Source organism: Scyliorhinus torazame, chromosome 12, assembly GCF_047496885.1.
Source record: "Scyliorhinus torazame isolate Kashiwa2021f chromosome 12, sScyTor2.1, whole genome shotgun sequence".
Lineage (NCBI taxonomy): Eukaryota > Metazoa > Chordata > Chondrichthyes > Carcharhiniformes > Scyliorhinidae > Scyliorhinus > Scyliorhinus torazame.
Window position 1 is genome coordinate 225001376 of NC_092718.1, and position 23844 is coordinate 225025219.

General features: G+C 48.4%; 1 protein-coding gene across 1 annotated transcript in view; it reads left to right on the forward strand.

Moving 5' to 3' along the window:
* Nucleotides 1-23844, forward strand: part of smg6 (SMG6 nonsense mediated mRNA decay factor) — a 679747-nt gene that overhangs the window by 143963 nt on the left and 511940 nt on the right. The window contains 1 exon segment of the mRNA XM_072470017.1: nt 4975-5036. Coding sequence (XP_072326118.1) covers nt 4975-5036 — 62 coding nt within the window.

Sequence of the window (23844 nt, forward strand, 5' to 3'; positions counted from 1 at the left end):
CTTGCCGCAAGATTCTTAGTCTTTGACCTATTATTGTAGCCGCAGTATTTATATGGCTGGGTCCAGTTCAGTTTCTGATCAGTGGTAACCCCCAGGATGGTGATTATGGGGATTCAGTGATGGTAATGGCATTGAATGGCCTATTCAGGCCCCTCACATTCAACGTTATCAGCCGGATTGGAGGGGCTCTCACCCCCCACGCCCCGCCGACTAGCCATCTCCTTTTCTGGGCCAGTCCCGTGTCCACGCCTCCCTCACCCTCCAGTCCCCCAGAGGGGGGACCCCCGCCCCGACCACCTCTTCTGTGTCCTATTCCCTTTCGGCCTTTCCCCCCCCCCCCTCCCCACCCCCCTGCTAGACCCCTGTCTAGCATTTTTGCTCCCCCCATGTCACTCCCGTAAATCAGCTGACGCCTGCTGACCCCGGCTTCCCCCGCCGTCCCATTGACCTCCCCGCGTGGGAGTCTCCCAATCCATATGCATTCCTTCGTTCCCCTTCCCGCCTTTCCAAAGCCCGCTCCGCACCCTCTGGCGCAGCTCCTGTCGCGGCCTTGTCTCTCTCCCCCAGTCCATGTAACATTTCCTGCGCGTGATTGACCCTCTATATACAACAACCATCACACACCAAACCCCAAAGCACCACCCCCACCCTCACAAACCCACAGTTAGAGTCCAACTTTTCGGCTTGTACAAAGGTCCACGCCTCTTCAGGCGTTTCGAAGTAATAGTGTTGGCCCTTGTATGTGAACCACAGTCGCGCTGGCTGCAGCATTCCGAATTTCACTTCTTTCCGGTACAACGCCGCTTTGGCCCGGTTGAAACCCGCTCTCCGCTTTGCAACCTCCGTGCTCCAGTCCGGGTATATTCGGATCTCTGCATTGTCCCACTTACTGCTCCGCTCCTTCTTGGCCCATCTCAGGACCCACTCTCTGTCCGTGAACCGGTGGAACCTCACCACCATCGCCCTTGGCGGCTCATTTGCCTGGGGCTTCTTCGCCAGCACCCGATGTGCCCCTTCCAACTCCAGCGGCCTCGAAGAGGCCTTCGTGCCCATCATCGCCTCGAGCATCGTGCTCGCGTATGCCCTGGCATCAGCTCCCTCCACTCCCTCAGGGAGAAAACGGATTCGCAGATTCTTTCTCCTCGACCTGTTCTCCAGGTCTTTGAGTCTTCCCGCCCACCTCTTGTGTAGCGCCTCGTTCTGCTCCACTCTCACCGCCAGGCCCACGAGCTCGCCTTCGTTCTGACTGACTCTTTTCTGTACCTCCTGGATCTTAGCTTCGTGGGCCTTCTGGGTGATCCCGAGTCCTTCAATTGCCGAAAGCATAGGCGCCAACATCTCCTTGCGCATCTCCTCGCGCTGCTCCTCGAAGCAGCGCTTGATGAACTCCTGCAGCTCCCCTTTGTCCCTGGCCGCCGCCATTTTGTTTTCTTTCCCTCGCTTCTCCCGTTGCTCCAGTGCTGCCCCTTTGGCCGTTACACTTCTGGTACGTTTCATAGAAGTTGGAGGGGGACCTCTCTCTTCCCTTCCCCACGGGCTGCGTCCAAAAAAAAAAAAAGGTTCCGTTGGGGCTCCTCTAACGAGCCCGAAAGTCCGTGGTAGCGGGAGCTGCCGAATCGTGCGGCTTAGCTCCGCATAGCCGCAACCGGAAGTCGAGAGGGAATCCTTTTGGCGGTGTTCGCTTCACCAGTCTGCCCCAAAAAGTCTATGGAAACTCCTGAAAAAGGTCTGAGAGTCCGTTCCAGACGGGAGCTGCCGAATGCGCGACCTACTCCTCCATGGCCGCCACCGGAAGCCTCGTCCCTGCTTCTTCAATGGCCTTGGTAGATCTTTTCACAGTTGTTCCCTCTGCTGCTAGAATTCACCTTTGATAGAGTCAAGTCAGATTGCAGCTTTAAGCTTGCCCTTCCCCCGCCTGCATGCTGGAAGAGGCCCTGTTTATCCTGTTGCAGCCAAATCTTTTACTGTTTCTGCCGGGTCTGGTAGCCAAAAGACATAACATTCCTGGGGGACACTGTCAGGGGAATGTTGCAGTCTTCTTCCCACACCGGGAAATGTCAAACAAATGCCGTGGGGGCCCTGTAAAAGAGCCCAAAAGTCCATTCCAAGTGGGAGCTGCCGAATATGCGACCTAGCTCTGCATAGCCGCACCCGGAACCACTTGTCACCCACTTGAGCACCTGCTACCTATGCTGGCAAGTGAAGTATGAGGTCTGTGTGCAATAATAGAATGCCCGTAAACCTGTGCCTCTGTGTAATTCACTCATTGCTTGCTCAAGTAAAACAAACCTTTTTCCACTGAGAGTTAACCTGTTCAGCAACCAATGGGTTATTGTTGGTGGATTGTGGAAAAGTCCAAATGAATCATAGCTGAGGAAGTGCAGGGTGTACGATATGTTGGAATGATTTTACTGATGTCACATACAGGCTGAGTTTGTGCACTTTGTGACCCGGGTCACTCCAACCACTTCTGAAGTGGTTGATCACACGAGTCATTGCAAGAAGTGCTGCTGGTTCCCAGTGTGCTCATAATGCTGTCTCTGGCCAGCGTGTGCCAGGTTGCAGTTGGCTTGGTTAAACACAAAACCACACACTTGTTGTAAATGTGGTGCAGCGACGTGACAAGATCCGTGTAGCGCTGGCGAGGCTGCACGTTGGAGCCAAGTGAACAGCAGCTTGTATGAGTCAATCTACTACCTGCCTCACCTCGTACTCCCGATTAAGCTGAGAAGAAAGTGGAAAATGATGCGTTTGCAGCCCCCCCCCCCCTCTGTGACTTTAATTCATTGTCAGCTATATTTAAATTGAAATCTATTTGAGAATGCGCACTAAGGGGCTTTTTTATTTTTAGTTTGGTCTGTTTCCCACCTCTCTCGATCGGAGCGAAACAACGTTGAGTGAGGGACTGGGCTTGTTGCAGCGTATGAGGCTGGTGTTCTTGAGGGTTGAGTGCATTTATTAGAAAATAGCTGACGAGGTGCCCAGCCACACACAGCATTGCAGATTGTGCAGGAGGGAGCTGCTGCCCAATGAATAAGAGAAAGGGACAATAAGCCATTGGCCTGATCTGTACTTAAAATGGCCGTGAAGCTGAGGCTGTTTTGTCTTTTCTGCCTACTTTCTCCTCATTTCCCCTGAAGAAGCAGTTCCGTTTCCGGAGTTTGGGTTCCGTTGGTTCTGGGTGCCTTTGGGTGTTTTGCGCATGTGGCCATTTTGTCACCCAGACATTGAGTGTTGGCAAGCTGCTCACCTGCTGAGCATCATTCTGTTTCCCTCCCCCTCCATCTGATCCCCTTTGCCGTCTCCAAACATGTTTACTTTACAGCAGGGGGGGAGGGGGGTTTTGGGGGGGGGGGGGGGGGGCTAACTGAATCAAACGGGAGGAGTTGGAGAGCAGGAATGGCTGACATGGCCGTCTGTAGCCCACAGCCATCAAGACCAATTGAAGTACCAACTCTCACTGCCACAGCTCAGCGAATGCAGCACAGATTATCTTGAGACCTTCTGGTCTGTATGGCCCAGTGACTCACTGCATAAACGTGCTGTTTATGTTTCTTCTGTGAGGCAAACTACACTGTGAACATCTGAAGTTTCTGCTTAAATGAACATTGGGATTTAAAGCATTGGATGTGGACAGTGGTGGGACAACGAGGGCTGACCTTTTGGCCTCTTTACTGATGATGCATTGTTTAATTGTGGTTTTAGCAATTAAACTGTAAAGATTAGTACCAGTCCTTGTTTAATGTCACTGTAATAAATACTGTTCAGTCTTGTCCTGTTATACACTACTCTGCGATAGAAGCAATGTGTTTGAGCTTTGGCAAGCTGGCCCAGTTGAAGAACACACTGAACTGTGTGGAGATAGTGCCCCATGAACCGGAGTTCAAAGCGGAGGCTGGATTGGGAATGTTTGCCCTTTGTACCAGCTGCTGAGTTTTAGCTTTTTCCAAATGAATGAAGCCCAGAAGCAGGAGTTTGTGTTATACATGTCTATTGAAATTAAATGTGAAAGTGACAGCGGCGTGTTTCTAATTTCTTTCTGCTGTTCAGAGTTGTGTCTTTGGGGTAAGGGGCAAGTCTCGCAGGCCATTTGCTAACAGAACCTGAGAGCCCCAAGACTTACTCAGAGAGCTAGAGTAGGAAATCACTTACCCCATCAGCCCTCCACCTTCTCCAGCCCACTCCTGGCTTCCTCCTCCCATCTGCCTCGGCCCCACTCTGTAACCCAAGAGGCTGGATATGTGTCCCATTTTCTGAGGTGAATAGCCCAGGAGTGATTCTTGCTGGTTGTTTCCCTCTCGATACGCTGGCCTTGACATGATGCTGTCCTGCCCCAACTACACCACCACCTCCTGATTTGCTGACATTGAGATTTAAACTTGTGCTGAACCATGGCACTGTTGGGAGGACCATTTATTAGTTAAGTGAGGGGAGGCTGGGACGAGGGTGGTGGTGGGTGGGGAGGAGGTTGCAGGCTCACTGTGTGAGAAATTGAGTGAAATACCGAACAGAGTAAATATGGTTTGTGTTCTGATCATTAACTGCAGCCTTGACCTGTGCAAGGCATCTGCTTTCTGCATGTTGGTTAATAGGTTTTGTGTAATTTACAATAAATACTTTGCATGTAACTTTGTTCTGTTGGCAAATAGGCCGAAAGGCCAGGCTGATGCCTGTCTGTAGTTCTCTGGGGAATGAATGCACACTGGGAGACAGTGTGCCATTCGTTACCAGCAGAGGGTGGCACTCCACTGAGTGCCACTGAGCATGGAGAGAGGCTTGGCAGGAGCTGCAGGTCTGTGTGTGACTGTGGGCACGTTCCTGCTCCAAGCATCTGCTTCTTGCCACTGGGTTGTGGTCATGCTGTCCTCTGTGTCTGATGTTGAATGCTGATAAGATCATGCTGCGAGTAGATTAATTGTCTCTTTCTCCCTCTCCCTTTTTCTTTCCGTCCTTTCCACCTCCCCCAAAAAACAGCTGAATAAAAGATTTATCCTGAATTTCCTCCATGCCCAGGGGAAGCTGTTCACAAAGATAGGGTAAGTGCAAAAGACCTTTTTTCTCTCTTGTATATTAAAGATGACACTTCAATGGTTCCTCAGAGATTTTCATTTCCTGAATGTGTTGAAATTAAATATTGTCATGCCAGCAGTTTTAACATGTTCAATAAACTTGGCATTAACTCTTTCGGAGTTGTTTTGATGTAAAGTAGCAATGTGGCTTCTTGAAACACAGAATCCTGGTTTCTAAAAATTGGAACCTGTAATTGTCCCAAGTCTGCTTGGACAAGTCAGTGAAGACGGTTAATTGCCTGTTCACCACAGTAAGCAAATCACTGCAAAGGGGGTTATGACAACATCTTGAGTGGCTGATTTAAGCCACGTTCCTTGTATTATACCCAGGGGACGCTGCGTCAATTCCCCCCCAAGCAGCACACAGCCCAGCAGTGAATGCTGAAGTGATATAAATTCCCAGGCATGAGGTGTGTACAGCTTCACATCCTCAAATGTAACTCCCTCCAGTGATATGTGTGCCCTGTGAGTGGGTACATCACAAAGAGGGAGACAGTTATATTGTCTGGCAGCATCTGTGGAGAGAGAAACAACAGTCAACGATTCGAGGACCGAATGAGAACAAGCATATTATGTCCTTGGCCTGTTACATCGTTCCAGTGAATCTCAACGCAAGCTAGAGGAACAGACCCTCATCTTTAAACTAATGTGGCAGGGGGATGAGAACCAAATGAGGAGGTTAGTGGACAGTAAGGAGGTAGTAACTAAAACCTGTAAGGAACTAGATCATGAAGTCAGCGTGACTAAGGGGAAGAGTAGGCAGGGAGCAGATGATGAACGCAAAGGGACTGGTGGTCTGAGGTGCATTTGTTTTAATGCAAGAAGTATAGTAGGTAAGGATTGGATTGGATTGGATTTGTTTATTGTCACGTGTACCGAGGTACAGTGAAAAGTATTTTTCTGCGAGCAGCTCAACAGATCATTAAGTACATGAGAAGAAAAGGGAATTAAAGAAAATACATAATAGGGCAACACAACATATACAATGTAACTACATAAGCACTGGCATCGGATGAAGCAGACAGGGTGTAGTGTTAATGAGGTCAGTCCATAAGAGGGTCATTTAGGAGTCTGGTGACAGTGGGGAAGAAGCTGTTTTTGAGTCTGTTCGTGCGTGTTCTCAGACTTCTGTATCTCCTGCCTGATGGAAGAAGTTGGAAGAGTGAGTAAGCCGGGTGGGAGGGATCTTTGATTATACTGCCCGCTTTCCCCAGGCAGCGGGAGGTGTAGATGGAGTCAATGGATGGGAGGCAGGTTCGTGTGATGGACTGGGCGGTGTTCACGACTCTCTGAAGTTTCTTGCGGTCCTGGGCCGAGCAGTTGCCATACCAGGCTGTGATGCAGCCCGATAGGATGCTTTCTATGGTGCATCTTAGAGTTTGGATTAGTACCTGGGAGTATTGTTGCTGATTTTTCCCTGGGTTCAATTGCTCTGTTTTATTACCTTTTGCTCTCGAGTCGCCAGGTATCTTTATGATACCGCCATGAGGTTCAAGTCCGAGTAATGATCAATAACCCAATACACCGATTAGTAAGATTTAAATCAAAGCACATTTATTATACACAGTAATCGCTACTCATGCACAAATTCTACGTCTAAGCTACTTCTACAACTAACAGACCGATACTTAACTTTGGACTGGCCCACTAGGTCAGGGGAACAGATGGCCTTTCATTCGGGTTCTGAGCCTGTGGGATTCGAAGTTGGTGCGGATTGGTAGCTAGGAGCGCCTATCTCGTAGCGAGCGTTGAATTAAGACTTACGACTGTCCGGCTTCACTGCACCGGTCACGGTCAATATTGGTTCGTGTTGCTGGGTGACTCGGGCAGGATGAAGAGAGAGCGATTTGAACTTGGGGCTCAACTCTTATAGTCCCCAGGGGCTTCCCGCCTTTCGGGGCGGACCCTGTACCTGGTCCCAAGTGATTGGACTTTGTCCCAATCGCTTGGTTCGATTTTCTCCAATACTGGAGCGGTTCCCTGATCGATGGGCGGTCTTGAGGTGCTCGTTCACCTCCTTTGTGTTGGCTCCTGCTGGTACCGAGGAGTCTGGCTTTGCTTTGTGTGTCCAAAATGTTACTTATTGTTCCCGGGGATTGCTCATCAGTGTGCAGATAGCTGTTACTTTGTTATGCTGATGGTCGCTGTGTATCAATGTTGTCTGGTTTTTGCAGAGGTAAATACACAGCAAACCTGCAGCCGCTGGTTTCTGTGTTGTTGGCTGACTTTCCCATCAGCCTTTGCCGTTCGCCATTTTATATCGGGAGTTGGCCAATTTAGGTGGCTACAGTCCCTCCTTGTGATCCTAACGCGAAGCGTGAAGGGTCACATAACTATGTTGCTTTCCATTCCCTGACCTGGGGGGCACTTATTTCATGGCCTCTACACTGACCATAACTGTGCAAAACATTTTTTAACTGACAATTCTAAGGGGCGCTATGTCAAACAGGGACATGCATTACAAAACAAAAAATGGGAACCTCTAACTATTCTTAATACACTACACTCACTTAAACATTTCGTTATTCTAACTTCCTCAACCATACAAGCAACATCACAGCAGTTTATACACATTTTCCCTGGCTTGGCAGTCAAGCTCAGGATCGTACAATTTGCTCATGAACAGATCTTTACATTTCTTTATTTACAATAAAACCGCAAATGAATGCTCTTTATTATAGATCGCGGGGGTCGTATCCGAAAATAGGGGATCTGATCCTATATATCGGGGTTCGAGCACGGTAGGCTCTCCTTCTCCGTTTCCTTAGACGCATAGTCTGCACAATGCAGCAGAGTATCGCCAATACCAATAAGGATTCTATTACGTAGGACAGGGAGTACCAGGTTATAAACCTGGCACACCAAGATGGTGCGGTGTCGCTGGTGACTGGGCTCTGGGTACTGTGGGGAAGTGAAACATTACGGCTGGGGGGCTTGAAGTCATGGGGTTCGCCTTCACTCGCAACCAAATGTCCATAAAGATAAGCAATCTGGAGGATGTCCTCATGGTGCTTCTTCTTTTCGTTCTTTCTCTTCTCCGGTCCTGGAGCTTCTGTGGAAACAAGCATAGTATCTGTAACTATCTTGGTTTAACATCTCGTATGATAGTCTGTCTGTCCTTTAGTGCCAATTACTCCCTTTATAATTGGTCACTATGTGTGACTCCCTCATTTTTCTTTTTTCCAAAAACCGAATTTTAGGACAAGACACACTTCCAAATAATGAACCAGTGCGAGCCGTCTCGCAGACTGTGCAATTTACCATCCAAATGTTTCAAGATGTAAATAGCATGTGGTTGGCAACCTAAGGGTTACCTGAAACAAAACAAAACTTTTTGAACTAAAATTTCCAAAATGAGGTGCATATGGGTCGCGACGGGTAAGAGTTGGATGGAGTCCCCGGGTAGGATGGCTACCAATGCCGTGTCTCCCCTACCCGAGCGTAGTTGACCAGAGGGGGGGTTCCCAGACAAGCCGGGTCCCAAGCCGTTTCTCCACTGTCTGGGCAACCGACAAGAACGGGCAAGAAATGTAGTCATCGTGGTGGAGCTGCCGTATTGGTTCCTTCCTTGAACCAGAAGAGCAGTTATGAACGGGCGTCTGGTACCTTAACCAGTCTCTGCAGACAAGCTAGTTCCGCTGAACTAGTGTCTGGCAATAGTGAGTTTCTGTGGGCAAGTCCTCAGAGATTTCGGCCGAAAAGGCGTGGGGCCGTGAAAAAAAATTTCCTGTCTGACATACAACATTTAACAAAACACTACAAAAACATAAAACATGCTGCAGGTTCCATCAGAAAGGACACCACTTCTCCCAAGCGGTTCCTTTTAAAACATCATCTGGACACCTCAGTTCTCTGTTGCGAACAAGGTCGCAAGGGGTTCTCGGTTTGGGAGTCAGACCCAAGGTCATCATCTTCTCCCGGGTGCCAAACTCTTGAGTGTATCAGGGCTGGCCGGGCTGCATGGTGTGAGGTGGGGTCGCTCTCGTCGTTGCGGATGAGTCGGAACGAGTTATCTCGGTGCCAATAGTTGGTGTCTAGTTGTGTGGGGACAGATTCGGGGTCGTCATGGTAGTTCGGTGGTGGGGTTTGTTTCGGAAAGTGATCATGAAGGGATCACTCGGATCGTAGTCGGATTCACTGGGTGTGGGTCCTGTCGCATGGGGATAGTAGGGAGGTGTGCTGTGGCTATCGTCCGAGTCACAGTCGCTGTCTCTGCTGCTGCAGTCTGTGGGCGTTCCGGGGCGGGGTGTATATTTAGGGGGTGGAGTCGAGGTCGAGTCCGTGGCTGGGCTGGATGTGTTGGGGGGTGGTAGGGTTACATTGGCTGTGGGCGGGGCGTGGTGTGCTGTGTCGAAATTGTATTACGCAGAAACATCAGCGCGAAAGGGAGGACTGAGTCCCAAGTGGTGTTGTTTTGCTGGACCATTTTTGTGAGAGTGGATTTTAGGGTCCGATTCATGCGCTCCACGATACCACTCGACTGTGGGTTATGCTATGTGGAATTTTTGGGTGATGCCAAATATCGTGAGGACGTTCTGCATGACACGTCCCGTAAAATGGGAACCTTGGTCGGATTCAATGCTGCGGGGGAGTCCCCATCTTGTAAAGATGTGGTGGGTCAAAATCTTGGCTGTGGTTTTTGCAGTGTTTGTGCGGGCTGGGAATGCTTCCACCCATTTCGTAAATGTGTCAATCACCACAAGAACATATTTATAGCCATTCCTGCAAGGGGGCAATGGTCCTATATAATCAATCTGGTTAGTCCAAGGGCCATTAACGGGTCGGGTGTGGCTGAGCTCAGCCTTTTTGGCATATCTGTCCGGATTATTCTGGGCATAGATAAGACAATTCTCGATGTAGTAAGTCACATCGTCCTTTAAATTCGGCCACCAACAAAGCTGCTTGAGATGGGCTGTAGTGGGATTGATTCCCTGATGTCCATGACCGTCATGGAACAAACAAATCAGTTGATTCCTGTCCTGTTCAGGAACCACATAAAGGGTGTCTTTTAACACCACACTGTCATGTGTGGTCAGTGCATTTTTGAACCTCTCATAGGGTGCTGGATAGTTTCCTTTTACAATCTCCCTGAGATTGCTGTCCTGCTTCTGGGCCTCCACTAGATCCTCGATCTTTGCCTGTGAGACCTGAACTGCACTCACTGGTGCGCTTTCGGGGGGCGTCCAAAGGTATCCATGCCTGGAACCTGCTTTAGCCAGTGCGTCGGCTTTCACATTTCCAGGGGGGGAGGAACGATGGTGACTGCAAACTTTGATATCCCAAAAGTCCTGTTCTGGGCTCTCTGTAAAATATGACGGAGCAATGGGGCTGAGGGGAGGGGATTTCCATCTGCGGAAACAAATCCTCTTGCTTTCCACAGGGGCAGGAATTCCGTGAGGCTGTTGCAGACATAGAGGCTGTCCGAGTATATGTCTGCTGGGCTGGGGAAGGAATCTGGGTGTTCCACTATATATGCGATGGCCGCAAGTTCTGCTGCCTGCGCGCCTAAGTGGCCTGGCAGTTTTATTGATATTTCCTTGAGGTCGCGTTCCTGCGCGTCCACGACATAAATACCGCAACCTGTTATGCGCTTCCCATCCAATACTGTGGAAGATCCATCCACATAGATCTTTATGGGCTCACACGTGTCCGTGTGCTGGGGGCTCTGGTTGAACTACCTATCTTTCTGGGGGGTGTTTTAGCAATAAAGGGGCCTGTGTTGTGGTAATTTTGCATTCATGGGGGTTCCCGGGTACTGTAAGTTGTCGGCTAAAAAGGTGTGCGTCTTTGTCCTTTTAACAGTGATGTCCCGTCCCTGCAAGAGAAGGGTCCATCTAGCTGCTCTAATCTGGCTTGCTGTACCGTCCTTGAGTCGTCCGTCCAGTAAAGGTTGGGTAGGGGTGTGTTCTGTGAGAATTGTAATGGGGTTCAGTCCGGTAATATATGAAAAATACTGCACTGCCCAGAATACTGCGAGCAGGTGCCTCTCACAGGCTGAAAATCCCTGCTCCACAGCATCTAAAATTCTGGAGGCGTAAGCTACGGGCCTTAACTGGTTGTGCCGTTCCTGGAGGAGCACGGCCGAAAGGGTACAGTCTGTGGTCGCTACCTCTACGGTGTAAGGGGAAAGCGGGTCTGGAACTTGTAGTGCGGGGGCTGCTATGAGTGCCTGTTTTAAAGAGTCCACAGCATCCGTATGCTGCGGAAGCCATTTCCAGGGGGCTCTTTTCTTTAGGAGGTCTGAGAGGGGCGCTGCCTTGCTGGCGAAACCGTCAATATGGTTTCGGCAGTAGCCAACCAGTCCTAAAAACGGCCGGAGGGCTGAAACGTTCTGGGGAAGGGGCAATTTAGCAATCGAGTCAATCCTTTTATGCTCGATCTCGCGTTTACCATGTGTGATAATTGTTCCCAAATATATCACCTTTTCTTCCAAAATCTGGGCCTTTTTAATGTTGACTTTACAACCGATTGAGTGTAAGAGTTCCAGGAGTTCGGACAGAAGCTCAATGTGCTCTGCCTTGGTGTCTGTCTGCAGTAGTAGGTCGTCTAGGTACTGAACGAGACATTCGGGGCGAGAGAATTTGGCTAAACCATTTGCCAGCTGTCGGTGGAAAATGGAGGGGGAGTTGTGGAAGCCTTGTGGCAGGCATGTCCACGTGTACTGCTGTGCTTTAAAGGTGAAGGCAAATTTGTATTGGCACGCGTTTGCCAATGGAATGGACCAGAATCCATTATTGACGCCCAAAACCGTAAAGAATCGGGAATTGAGTCCCTGCTTGAGCATGGTAGCACGGTAGTATTGTGGATAGCACAATTGCTTCACAGCTCCAGGTCCCAGGTTCAATTCCGGCTTAGGTCACTGTCTGTGCGGAGTCTGCACATCCTCCCCGTGTGTGCGTGGGTTTCCTCCGGGTTCGGTTTCCTCCCACAGTCCAAAGATGTGCAGGTTAGGTGGATTGGCCATGATAAATTGCCCTTAGTGTCCAAAATTGCCCTTCGTGTTGGGTGGAGGTGTTGACCTTGGGTAGGGTGCTCTTTCCAAGAGCCGGTGCAGACTCGATGGGCCGAATGGCCTCCTTCTGCACTGTAAATTCTATGATGGTCTCAGGACTTGTGGCTACTGTGGGGGCTGCTGCGGGGGTGACTTTGTTGAGTTCCCAGTAATCGATGGTCAGTCGCCATGATCCATCGGGCTTTCTCACTGGCCAAATTGGGGCATTATTAGTGGAGGCTACTGATTTAAGTACGCCCTGCTCTAATAAGCTTTCTATTACCTTGGAGATTTCTCCCTCTGCCTCTTGGGGAAATCCATACTGTTTTGGGGGTCTAGGGTCAGGTCCTGTTATTTGTATGGAGCCAGCCACCCGTGATGCCCTGTTCTTTTGCAGAACTGCCCTAACCTGCTTGTCCGTACTAAGCGGGGTCGGGTTGAACCAAAATTCGTCTACGGCGCTAATTTTGTTCGCGTACTCTCCTATGTTGAGCGTTGCGGGGGCTCTTGCGGATTTTGCCATCTTCCAAACACACTGGTTGACTGGGTCAAATGAAAGATTGTTTGAATTCATGAAATCGATTCCCAGAATGTGTTCTGCTGTGTGGGGCAAGTCAACTAAAACTACGGGGTGTTTGGTGGTGATGTTGCCGATTTGAATGGGTACAGGGGCTGTGATGTGTCCCTGCTGTGAGTGGCCTGTAAAGCCGCTGAGGGCGATAGTGGCTGTAGTGGGCCACGTGTCCTTTTGGAACAGGGTGGAGGAATTTATTGTGGTGCGGGACCCTCCTGTGTCCCAGAGAAATTCGATGGGCTGTCACCGAATTTTTGCTGCAACTACCGGTCGTCCGGACCTATCCCAAAGGGTGTCGCAGACCCAACTGGGGGAGCCCGTACACCGTCAGTCCGTTCCGGTCAAGTCCGTCTGATCTGAGCGGGCGCTAACGCTATGAATGGGCTCCATCTTTTTCTTACTCAGAGTGCCCGTCTGCTGGGCTCTCTGTGGCATTTTAGGGGCATTGCACTCTCTTGCGAAGTGTCCCAACTGTCCGCAGTTGTAACACTCCTGTGACTTGGGTGGGGGGCTGTTTTTTCCTTCATTCACCCATGCGGGGTTCTGGTGTGTTGTAACTGCCTGTATAGCTGCGGCGGCCTGCTTTTCCTCGGGATTCTTGACTGCGGGTTTACTTTCTATAGATTGCTCCCAAGCGCGGGACAATCTTTTCACTACCCACTTCTCGTTATGGGCCTCCTCTGAGGGATCATAACTCGCGCAGGCTTTCTGTCCTGTTTCTGTGGCATGGGAGATAAGGGTGCGGGTCCATTTGGCCATGTTGTCTGGGGACAAATGGGCACGGTCTAAGTCTCCAAAGATTGCCGCAAAGTGGATCGACGGGCATCCAGCAAACGCTGTGGGGTGCTCGGATTTCTTTTGCCTACATTTGTTGAGGCCATCTACGGGGTCACCCCGGTTATACCCGATCGCATTCAGGATCGCGGTATGCATTTCTGCAAGGGTGCCTCCTCCTACATTCTGTGGGTCGGGAATGGCTGCTGCTACTGAAGGGTCTAAACTTAAAACTGTGAGCTTTACATGCTCTCGCTCATCCAGGCCGTACATGGTCGCCTTATGCTTGACTGTGGCAAAGAAATGGTGGGGGTCTGAGATGGGGAGGAACGGTGTGATTTTCTCGCAATTGGGTCATTGTTAAGGGGGTGGAGTATAGAAATTCCGCATCGTCCGATGTGGCTGTGCGGTGGGTGGTGACTGGGTTCATTGGAGCTTGAACTATCTGCTTTGTGGGGGGTTGGGGCGCTTTCTTCTTTTGTGGCTTTCCCTGCGCACATGTTCCTTGAACATATCTCTGCTCTGTTTCGTTCAATTCTTCCCAATCAGGGCCGTCTTCCTGATGTAATTTTTCTCCAAAGGTTTCCTGGAAACCTTTCTGAACTGAAAGCAGCGATTGCAGCTCTGCAATCTGCTTCTGGCACTTTGCGTGATCTAACCTGCTTTGTCTTTGTTCTGTGGTGGCAGCATGGAGCGCTCTTAATGCTGCCTTTAGGTCACTACACTGTCTCTGTAATGCCTCTACCTGCTTTTCTCTATTTCTTCACGTACCAGGATTGCACGTTGCGTGTCCTGATAGGCCTTTTCGTATTGAGACTGGAAGCTGCTTAAGTGCGCCAGACAGGACTGGTGTGCCCTTTTGGCATCCTCCACCTCTCCATCTTTTGCTGCCAACTTCCTTCTCAATTCCAAATTCTCCTTTTCTGCCTCGCTTTCATCGACCTTACTCATTCGATGTATGCCCTTAACTTCTTTCCAGAGCGTCCTAACGACCTCCTCTGTGCCTCGCAATTGTGCCAAGCAGGCCACGATTCCCATCGGCTTATGAGCTTTCCCTAAGCTCTTTTTGTGGATCTCGCTCAGGTTCTCCCACCAAGTATGTCCTATACTCCCGGGACCTGATTTCTCGTTGTCACAGAATTCATTCCAAAGGGGCCATCCTTTCCCTTTGAGATATTTCCTGATCTCTTCCTCCCAAATGGGACATTGTCCCACTCTACAGCTGCTGGTCGCTGCGACCGCAAATTCCTCTGGGTTCATGAGGCGCTGCATTGTCTGCATTGCCATCTTTCCTATCCGAATGCTGCTCTTCAAATTTAGGACAGGGGTATTAAGGCGGTGCTATAAATACGGGTGGTTTTCTGTTTCCAATTGGATCTCTAATTCAAATTCTGGGTTCTCCCGGAGTGGTTTTCCACTTCTAGATCGGGTCCCGGCGGAGTCGCCAAATAATGTTGCTGATGTTCTCCTTGGTTCAATTGCTCTGTTTTATTACCTTTGCTCCCGAGTCTCCGGATATCTTTATGATACCGCCACGAGGTTCAAGTCCGAGTAATGATCAATAACCCAATACACCGATTAGTAAGATTTAAATCAAAGCACATTTATTATACACAGTAATCGCTACTCATGCACAAATTCTACATCTAAGCTACTTCTACAACTAACAGGCTGATACTTAACTTTGGACAGGGGAACAGATGGCCTTTCATTCGGGTTCTGAGCCTGCGGGATTCGAAGTTGGTACGGATTGGTAGCTAGGAGCGCCTATCTCGTAGCGAGCGTTGAATTAAGACTTATGATTATCGGTCTTCACTGCACCGGTCACGGTCAATGTTGGTTCATGTTGCTGGGTGACCCGGGCAGGATGAAGAGAGAGAGATTTGAACTTGGGGCTCAACTCTTATAGTCCCCAGGGGCTTCCCGCCTTTCGGGGCGGACCCTGTACCTGGTCCCAAGTGATTGGACTTTGTCCCAATCGCTTGGTTCGATTTTCTCCAATACTGGAGCGGTTCCCTGATCGATGGGCGGTCTTGAGGTGCTCGTTCACCTCCTTTGTGTTGGCTCCTGCTGGTACCGAGGAGTCTGGCTTTGCTTTGTGTGTCCAAAATGTTACTTATTGTTCCCGGGGATTGCTCATCAGTATGCAGATGGCTGTTACTTTGTTATGCTGATGGTCGCAAACCTGCAGCCGTTGGTTTCTGTCTTGTTGGCTGACTTTCCCATCAGCCTTTGCCGTTCGCCATTTTAAATCGGGAGTTGGCCAATTTAGGTGGCTACAGTATGATATTGCTATTATTGAGACTTGGTTGAGGGAAGGGCATGATTGGCAACTCAATATCCCAGGATATTGATGATTCAGGCGGGATAGAGAGGGAGGTAAAAGGGGTGGAGGAGTTGCATTACTGGTCAGAAAGGATATCACAGCTGTGCTGAAGGAGGGCACTATGGAGGACTCGAGCAGTGAGGCGATATGGGCAGAGCTCAGAAATAGGAAGGGTGCGGTAACAATGTTGGGGCTGTACTACAGACCTCCCAACAGCGAGCGTGAGATAGATGTACAAATATGTAAACAGATTATGGAAAGATTTAGGAGCAACAGGATGGTGGTGATAGGAGATTTTGATTTTCCCAATGTTGACTGGGATACACTTAGTGTCAGAGGTCTAGATGGAGCAGAATTTGTAAGGAGCATCCAGGAGGGTTTTCTAGAGCAGTATATACCTAGTCCAACTTAGGAAGGGGCCATACTGGATCTGGTGTTGGGGAATGAGCCCGGCCAGGAGGTTGAAGTTTCAGTCGGGGATTACTTTGGGAATAGCGATCACAATTTCGTAAGTTTTAGAATACTCATGGACAAAGACCAGAGTGGTCCTAAAGGAAGAGTGCAAAATTGGGGGAAGGCCAACTATACCGAAATTCGGCAGGAGCTGGGGAATGTGGATTGGGAGCAGCTGTTTGAAGGTGAATCCACATTTGATTTGTGGGAGGCTTTTAAAGAGAGGTTGATTAGAGTGCAGGACAGACATGTCCCTGTGAAAATGAGGGATAGAAATGGCAAGATTAGGGAACCATGGATGACAGGTGAAATTGTGAGACTAGCTAAGAGGAAAAAGGAAGCATACATAAGGTCTAGGTGACTGAAGACAAACAAAGCTTTGGAAGAATATCGGGAATGTAGGACCAATCTGAAACGAGGAATCAAGAGGGCTAAAAGGGGTCATGAAATATCTTTAGCAAACAGGGTTAAGGAAAATCCCAAAGCCTTTTATTCGTATATAAGGAGCAAGAGGGTAACTAGAGAAAGGGTTGGCCCACTCGAGGACAAAGGAGGAAAGTTATGCGTGGAGTCAGAGAAAATGGGTGAGATTCTTAACGAGTACTTTGCATCAGTATTCACCAAGGAGAGGGACATGACGAATGTTGAGGTTAGGGATAGATGTTTGATTACTCTAGGTCAAGTCGGCATAAGGAGGGAGGATGTGTTGGGTATTCTAAAAGGCATTAAGGTGGACAAGTCCCCAGGTCCGGATGGGATCTATCCCAGGTTACTGAGGGAAGTGAGAGAGGAAATAGCTGGGGCCTTAACAGATATCTTTGCAGCATCCTTGAACATGGGTGAGGTACCAGAGGACTGGAGAATTGCTAATGTTGTCCCCTTGTTTAAGAAGGGTAGCAGGGATAATCCAGGTAATTATAGACCTGTGAGCTTGACGTCAGTGGTAGGGAAGCTGCTGGAGAAGATACTGAGGGATAGGATCTATTCCCATTTGGAAGAAAATGGGCTTATCAGTGATAGGCAACATGGTTTTGTGCAGGGAAGGTCATTCTTACCAACTTAATAGAATTCTTTGAGGAAGTGAAAAAGTTGATTGATGAGGGAAGATCTGTAGATGTCATACATATGGACTTCAGTAAGGCGTTTGATAAGGTTCCCCATGGTAGGCTGATGGAGAAAGTGGTCTCATGGGGTCCAGGGTGTACTAGCCAGATGGATAAAGAACTGGCTGGGCAACAGTAGACAGAAAGTAGTAGTGGAAGGGAGTTTCTCAAAATGGAGAACTGTGACCAGTGGTGTTCCACAGGGATCCGTGCTGGGACCACTATTGTTTGTGATATACATAAATGATCTGGAGGAAGGTATAGGTGGTCTGATTAGCACGTTTGCAGATGACACTAAGATTGGTGGAGTAGCAGATAGTGAAGGGGACTGTCAGAGAATACAGCAAAATATAAATAGATTGGAGAGTTGGGCAGAGAAATGGCAGATGGAGTTCAATCCGGGTAAATGCGAGGTGATGCATTTTGGAAGATCTAATTCAAAAGCAAACTATACGGTAAATGAAAAAACCCTGGGGAAAATTGATGTAGAGAGATCTGGGAGTTCAGGTCCATTGTACCCTGAAGATGGCAACGCAGGTCGATAGAGTGGTCAAGAAGGCATACAGCATGCTTGCCTTCATCGGACGGGGTATTGCGTACAAGAGTCGGCAGGTCATGTTACAGTTGTATAGGACTTTGGTTAGGCCACATTTGGAATACTGCGTGCTGTTCTGGTCGCCACATTACCAGAAGGATGTGGATGCTTTAGAGAAGGTGCAGAGGGGGTTCACCAGGATGTTGCCTGGTATGGAGAGTGCTAGCTATGGAGAAAGGTTGAGTAGATTAGGATTATTTTCATTAGAAAGACGGAGGTTGAGGGGGGACCTCATTGAGGTCTACAAAATTGTGAGAGGTATGGACAGGGTGGATAGCAAGAAGCTTTTTCCCAGAGTGGGGGTGTCAATTACAAGGGGTCACGATTTCAAGGTGAGAGGGGAAAAGTTTAAGGGAGATGCGCGTGGAAAGTTCTTTCCGCAGAGGGTGGTGGGTGCCTGGAACGCTTTGCCGGCGGGGGTGGTAGAGGCGGGCACGATAGCAACATTTAAGATGTATCACAGATACATGAATGGGCGGGGAACAGAGGGATACAGATCCTTAGAAAATAGGCAACAATTTTAGATAGAGGATCTGGATCGGCGCAGGCTAGGAGGGCCGAAGGGCCTGTTCCTGTGCTGTAATTTTTCTTTATTCTGTTCTTTGTTCCGGTTAGGCACTTTGCAGCCTTTTGGGCTCAACCTTAAGCTCAACAACTTCAGACTGTAAACTGTGTGCCCCATTTTAATTTCTTTTGTTTTTCCAAGTGCCAGCATGTGTCTTGTTTTCATGTTTTTGCTTTCATAGAATCATAGAAGTTTACAGCGTGGAAACAGGCCCTTCGGCCCAACCAGTCCATGCCGCCCAGTTTTTACCATTAAGCTAGTCCCAGTTGCCCGCACTTGGCCCTTAACCCTCTATACCCATCTTACCCATGTAACTATCTAAATGCTTTTTAAAAGACACAATTGTACCCGCCTCTACTACTACCTCTGGCTGCACATTCCAGACACTCACTACCCTCTGAGTGGAGAAATTGCCCCTCTGGGCCCTTCTGAATCTCTCCCCTCTCACCTTAAACCTATGCCCTCTAGTTTCAGACTCCCCTACCTTTGGGAAAAGATGTTGACTATCTACCTTATCTATGCCCCTCATTATTTTATAGACCTCTATAAGATCACCCCTAAGCCTCCTACACTCCAGGGAAAAAAGTCCCAGTCTATCCAGCCTCTCCTTATAACTCAAACCATCGAGTCCCGGTAACATCCTAGTAAATCTTTTCAGACAGAATTAACCTTTATTCTGCCAGTAACACTCACTCTGAACCAATGCTTTGTTTCTTTATTACAACTATTCCACCTCTCTTTGTCCCATGCCATCTTTGGTATTTAATCTCTCCTGCCCTCTAGCCTACCCCAGCCAAACTTTCTCTTTTGTCTTGCCTCCCACACCCTCCTTTGAATAACTTAAAATTGACCACATTTCTACCTCCCCGTCAGTTCCGAAGAAGTTACTTGGCTCAAAATGTTCACTCCATTTCTCTCTCCACAGATGATGCCAGACCTGCTGAGATTTTCCAGCACTTTTCTTTTTATTTCAGATTTCCAGCATCTACAGTATTTTGCTTTTGTATTGGTTATACTCTGAGAGAGCTCTGTTAATGATCTTGCGGTAACAGACATCATTGCACATGGTGGACAGTAAATTGTGACTTGAGCTGTAGTGTTATATACTATGTGATTTATTTATTGCCTGTAGTGGTTTAATCTACGTTCTGTGTCACACGTGACTCAACCTATAAATGTAGCGCCTGAGGACACCGACTATTGGGACCAAGCATGAGCAAGTTGCTGAATTATTGACAGAGTGAATAATGCCTTCTCTTTGCAGGTGGGATATACAGAAGTGTATACCACAGGATGGCAATCAGGCATTTCCAGTCCAGTTTCCCACGAGAGCAGTTAAAATTCTCAATAGCGTGACAGCTAAGCTAACTGGAATGACTCTTATCAATTTAACTCTTGAATTTAGATTATGAATTCAGTGACATCACTGATCTCTTTTCTATTAAAGGTTAGAATTGGAAGGCAGCATTTAAAAAATTGTACCCATGATCTGTAGTTTATTGGTCATGGATTGTGTATTTAGAGTGACGCTGAGATTGAGGACTCTGCAGGATATACTTATCATGTAACTTAATTTGCTCTTCCCAATCACACCAGGTATTCTTTCCCTTTTCATACTATATATTTTGTTAAACTGTGGTTCAGACTCATCTGCTTTAAGGGGTTTCTACACATATCGATAGTGGAAAGAGTTAAACCGCGAGGGCATTGAGGCTGCTGTGATGTAATGAGGATGCTGCTATGTCACCAGCGAGGTTATTGTGACATCGTAAAGAATTGCTGTTGTCACTGCAGAATGCGAGTAAGGAATGTGGAATAAACTAGCAATTTGCAATGCGTAAATAATACAGATTAATGGGGTCTGAGGGTGACATACCGTATCCAAATTTGGAATTACTGGGCCAAAGGCTCAAGGCTTTGGGGCTGTAGTTTGCTTCCACGTACCATTTGTCACTGTGCCTCCAGTTTCAGTGTTTGTTGTTCCTCTGGCATGTGCGTAGTTTGCTTAATTGCTCTGTGTAGTTTGTTCCCTCTGTTGCGTGTGGGCGCTTGTATATCACCGTGTGTGTGTATGTCCAGTGTGTGTGTATATCACCGTGTGTGTGTATATCACCGTGTGTGTGTATATCACCGTGTGTGTGTGTGTGTGTATGTCACCCAGTGTGTGTATGTCACCCAGTGTGTGTATGTATGTCACCCAGTGTGTGTATATCACCGTGTGTGTGTATATCACCGTGTGTGTATGTCCAGTGTGTGTGTATGTCCAGTGTGTGTGTATATCACCGTGTGTGTGTATATCACCGTGTGTGTGTATATCACCGTGTGTGTGTGTGTATGTCACCCAGTGTGTGTATGTCACCCAGTGTGTGTATGTCACCCAGTGTGTGTATGTCACCGTGTGTGTGTATATCACCGTGTGTGTGTATATCACAGTGTATGTCCAGTGTGTGTGTATGTCCAGTGTGTGTGTATGTCCAGTGTGTGTATGTCCAGTGTGTGTATGTCCAGTGTGTGTATATCACCGTGTGTGTGTATATCACCGTGTGTGTGTATATCACCGTGTGTGTGTATGTCCAGTGTGTGTGTATATCACCGTGTGTGTGTATATCACAGTGTGTGTGTATATCACCGTGTGTGTGTATATCACAGTGTGTGTGTATGTCCAGTGTGTGTGTATGTCCAGTGTGTGTGTATGTCCAGTGTGTGTGTATCACCGTGTGTTTGTATGTCCAGTGTGTGTATGTCCAGTGTGTGTATATCACCATGTGTGTGTGTGTATATCACAGTGTGTGTGTATATCACAGTGTGTGTGTATGTCCAGTGTGTGTGTATGTCCAGTGTGTGTGTATGTCCAGTGTGTGTGTGTATGTCCAGTGTGTGTGTGTATGTCCAGTGTATGTCCAGTGTGTGTGTGTATGTCCAGTGTGTGTGTGTGTATGTCCAGTGTGTGTGTATGTCCAGTGTGTGTGTATGTCCAGTGTGTGTGTATGTCCAGTGTGTGTGTATGTCCAGTGTGTGTGTATGTCCAGTGGGTAAGGGTCCTTCCTGTTGCACTTTTGATCTATGGATGATAAACGGACATCTCACTTTAAGGCAAGCTGTCTGTAAAGAGCCAGCACCTTTAATTTAAACAGAATAATCGGACGGCTGTGCTTGTTTAAACTGGTGATTATAAACTGAGCGGCATCAGTGAGGACTTGGTTTGATTGATTGGCTGTTGGTCAGTGAATTCGCCCAAAAGGCTGTGCTCTGCCCGGTAACAGGTGGTGAAAGGATCTGATCCCACTGATGTGTTTTTTCAAAGTCCCGAGGCTTGAGTTTGGTTTCAGTTTTGATTCTGGCAGCCCAGTGAAGAGATACAACTAACTCTCCAAAAAGATCCAGCTAATTCTCTCCAGATGGCCACTGTGACGGCTGATTCCCTCCAGCAAGCCTCCGGGTGCTGTTCTCTTGGGACTGAAGAGGCCTGAAGACAAACCACGAGCTATAAACAAAGTTTGCTGTGAAATAAAGTCTCTCTCCAGAAAGACGGAGACTTGAATGCGGACCTCGAGCTGAAGGCCCAGTAAGGTATCGCTCCAGAAAGCCTGCTGCCTATGAGTAGTGCATTTTATAAACTAAAGGGATCCTGAATGTATGGATCTACAAAGAAGACCATTACAGGCTGCAAACCAAAGACAGCTTGCTGCAAAGAAAGTGAGCCAAAAGAATCACCATTGGAAGTAAATGATATTTAACTTTTGACATTCATCCTTGCTATTTTTCACCCCCCCCCCCCATGTTTGTCTGTCTTATGTGTGTGGTTAGAGAGTGCGACAGTTAAAATGGGTCACAAGTAGGGTTACATTAACACTGCAATGAAGTTACTGTGAAAAGCCCCTAGTCACCACATTCCGGCGCCTGTTCGGGTACACAGAGGGAGAATTCAGAATGTCCAATTCACCTAACAGCACGTCTTTCGGGACTGTGGGAGGAAACCGGAGCACCCGGAGGGAACCCACGCAGACACGGGGAGAACGTGCAGACTCCGCACGGACAGTCACCCGAGGCCGGGAATCAAACCCGGGTCCCTGGTGCTGTGAAGCAACAGTGCTAACCACTGTGCTAGCGTGCAGTAGGTGTAAGCCTATTGTTAACCAGTAGTATTTACTGCATATTTCATGCTAGTTCAAAGAAGAACAAAGAACAAAGAAAAATTACAGCACAGGAACAGGCCCTTCGGCCCTCCAAGCCTGTGCCGATCCAGATCCTCTATCTAAAACTGTCGCATATTTTCTAAGGATCTGTATCCCTCTGCTCCCTGCCCATTCATGTATCTGTCTAGATACCTTCCTGTTACAAATATACAGTAATTGTGTTTACATTTACGAACTTGGTGACTGTAATTATTGGGCAGCCAAGGGCCAAAGACAGTGGGGATTTTCATAAGAATTCTTGGTTAGTTCACTGGTGTTGTGACTCTGGGACACGTGGGCCTGGAATTGGCTGCGCACTAGCCCAGGGTGTCCTAACAAGTGTGTCCGTGTCCAATGTGCACCTGTGTGTTTTTAAAAAGTCATTTATGGGACGTGGGCGTCGCTGGTTAGGCCAGCATTTATTGCCCATCCCTAGTTGCCCTTCAGAAGGTGATAGTGAGTTGCCTTGAACCGCTGCAGTCCTTGAGGTGTAGGTAAACCCACAGTGCTGTTAGGGAGGCAGTTGCAGGATGTTGCCCCAGTGACAGTGAAGGAACAGCGATATATTTCCAAGTCAGGGTGGTGGGTGACTTGGAGGGGAACCTCCAGGTGGTGGGGTTCCCAGGTATCTGCTGCTCTTGTCCTTCTAGATGGTAGTGGTCGTGAGTTTGGAAGGTGCTGCCTCGGGAATCTTGGTGAGTTCCTGCAGTGCATCTTGTAGATGGTCCACGAGGCTGCCACTGTTTGTCAGTGGTGGAAGGAGTGAATGTTTGTGGAACGAGGAGCAATCAAGCGGCTGCTTTGTTCTGGATGATGTCGAGTTTCTTGAGTGTTGTTGGAGCTGCACTCATCCAGGCAAGTGGACAGTATGTGCCTTGTAGATGGTGAACAGGGTTTGGAAGGCTCAGGAGGTGGGATACTCACCATAGGACTCCTGGCCGTTGACCTACTCTGGTAGCCACAGTATTTATATTCATAGAATTTACAGTGCAGAAGGAGGCCATTCGGCCCAACGAACCGGCACCGATCCAACACTATGGGCAATTTTCGACACTAAGGGCAATTTATCATGGTCAATTCACCTAACCTGCACATCTTTGGACTATGGGAGGAAACCGGAGCACCCGGAGGAAACCCACGCACACACTGGGAGGATGTGCAGACTCCGCACAGACATTGACCCAAGCCGGAATCAAACTGGGACCCTGGAGCTGTGAAG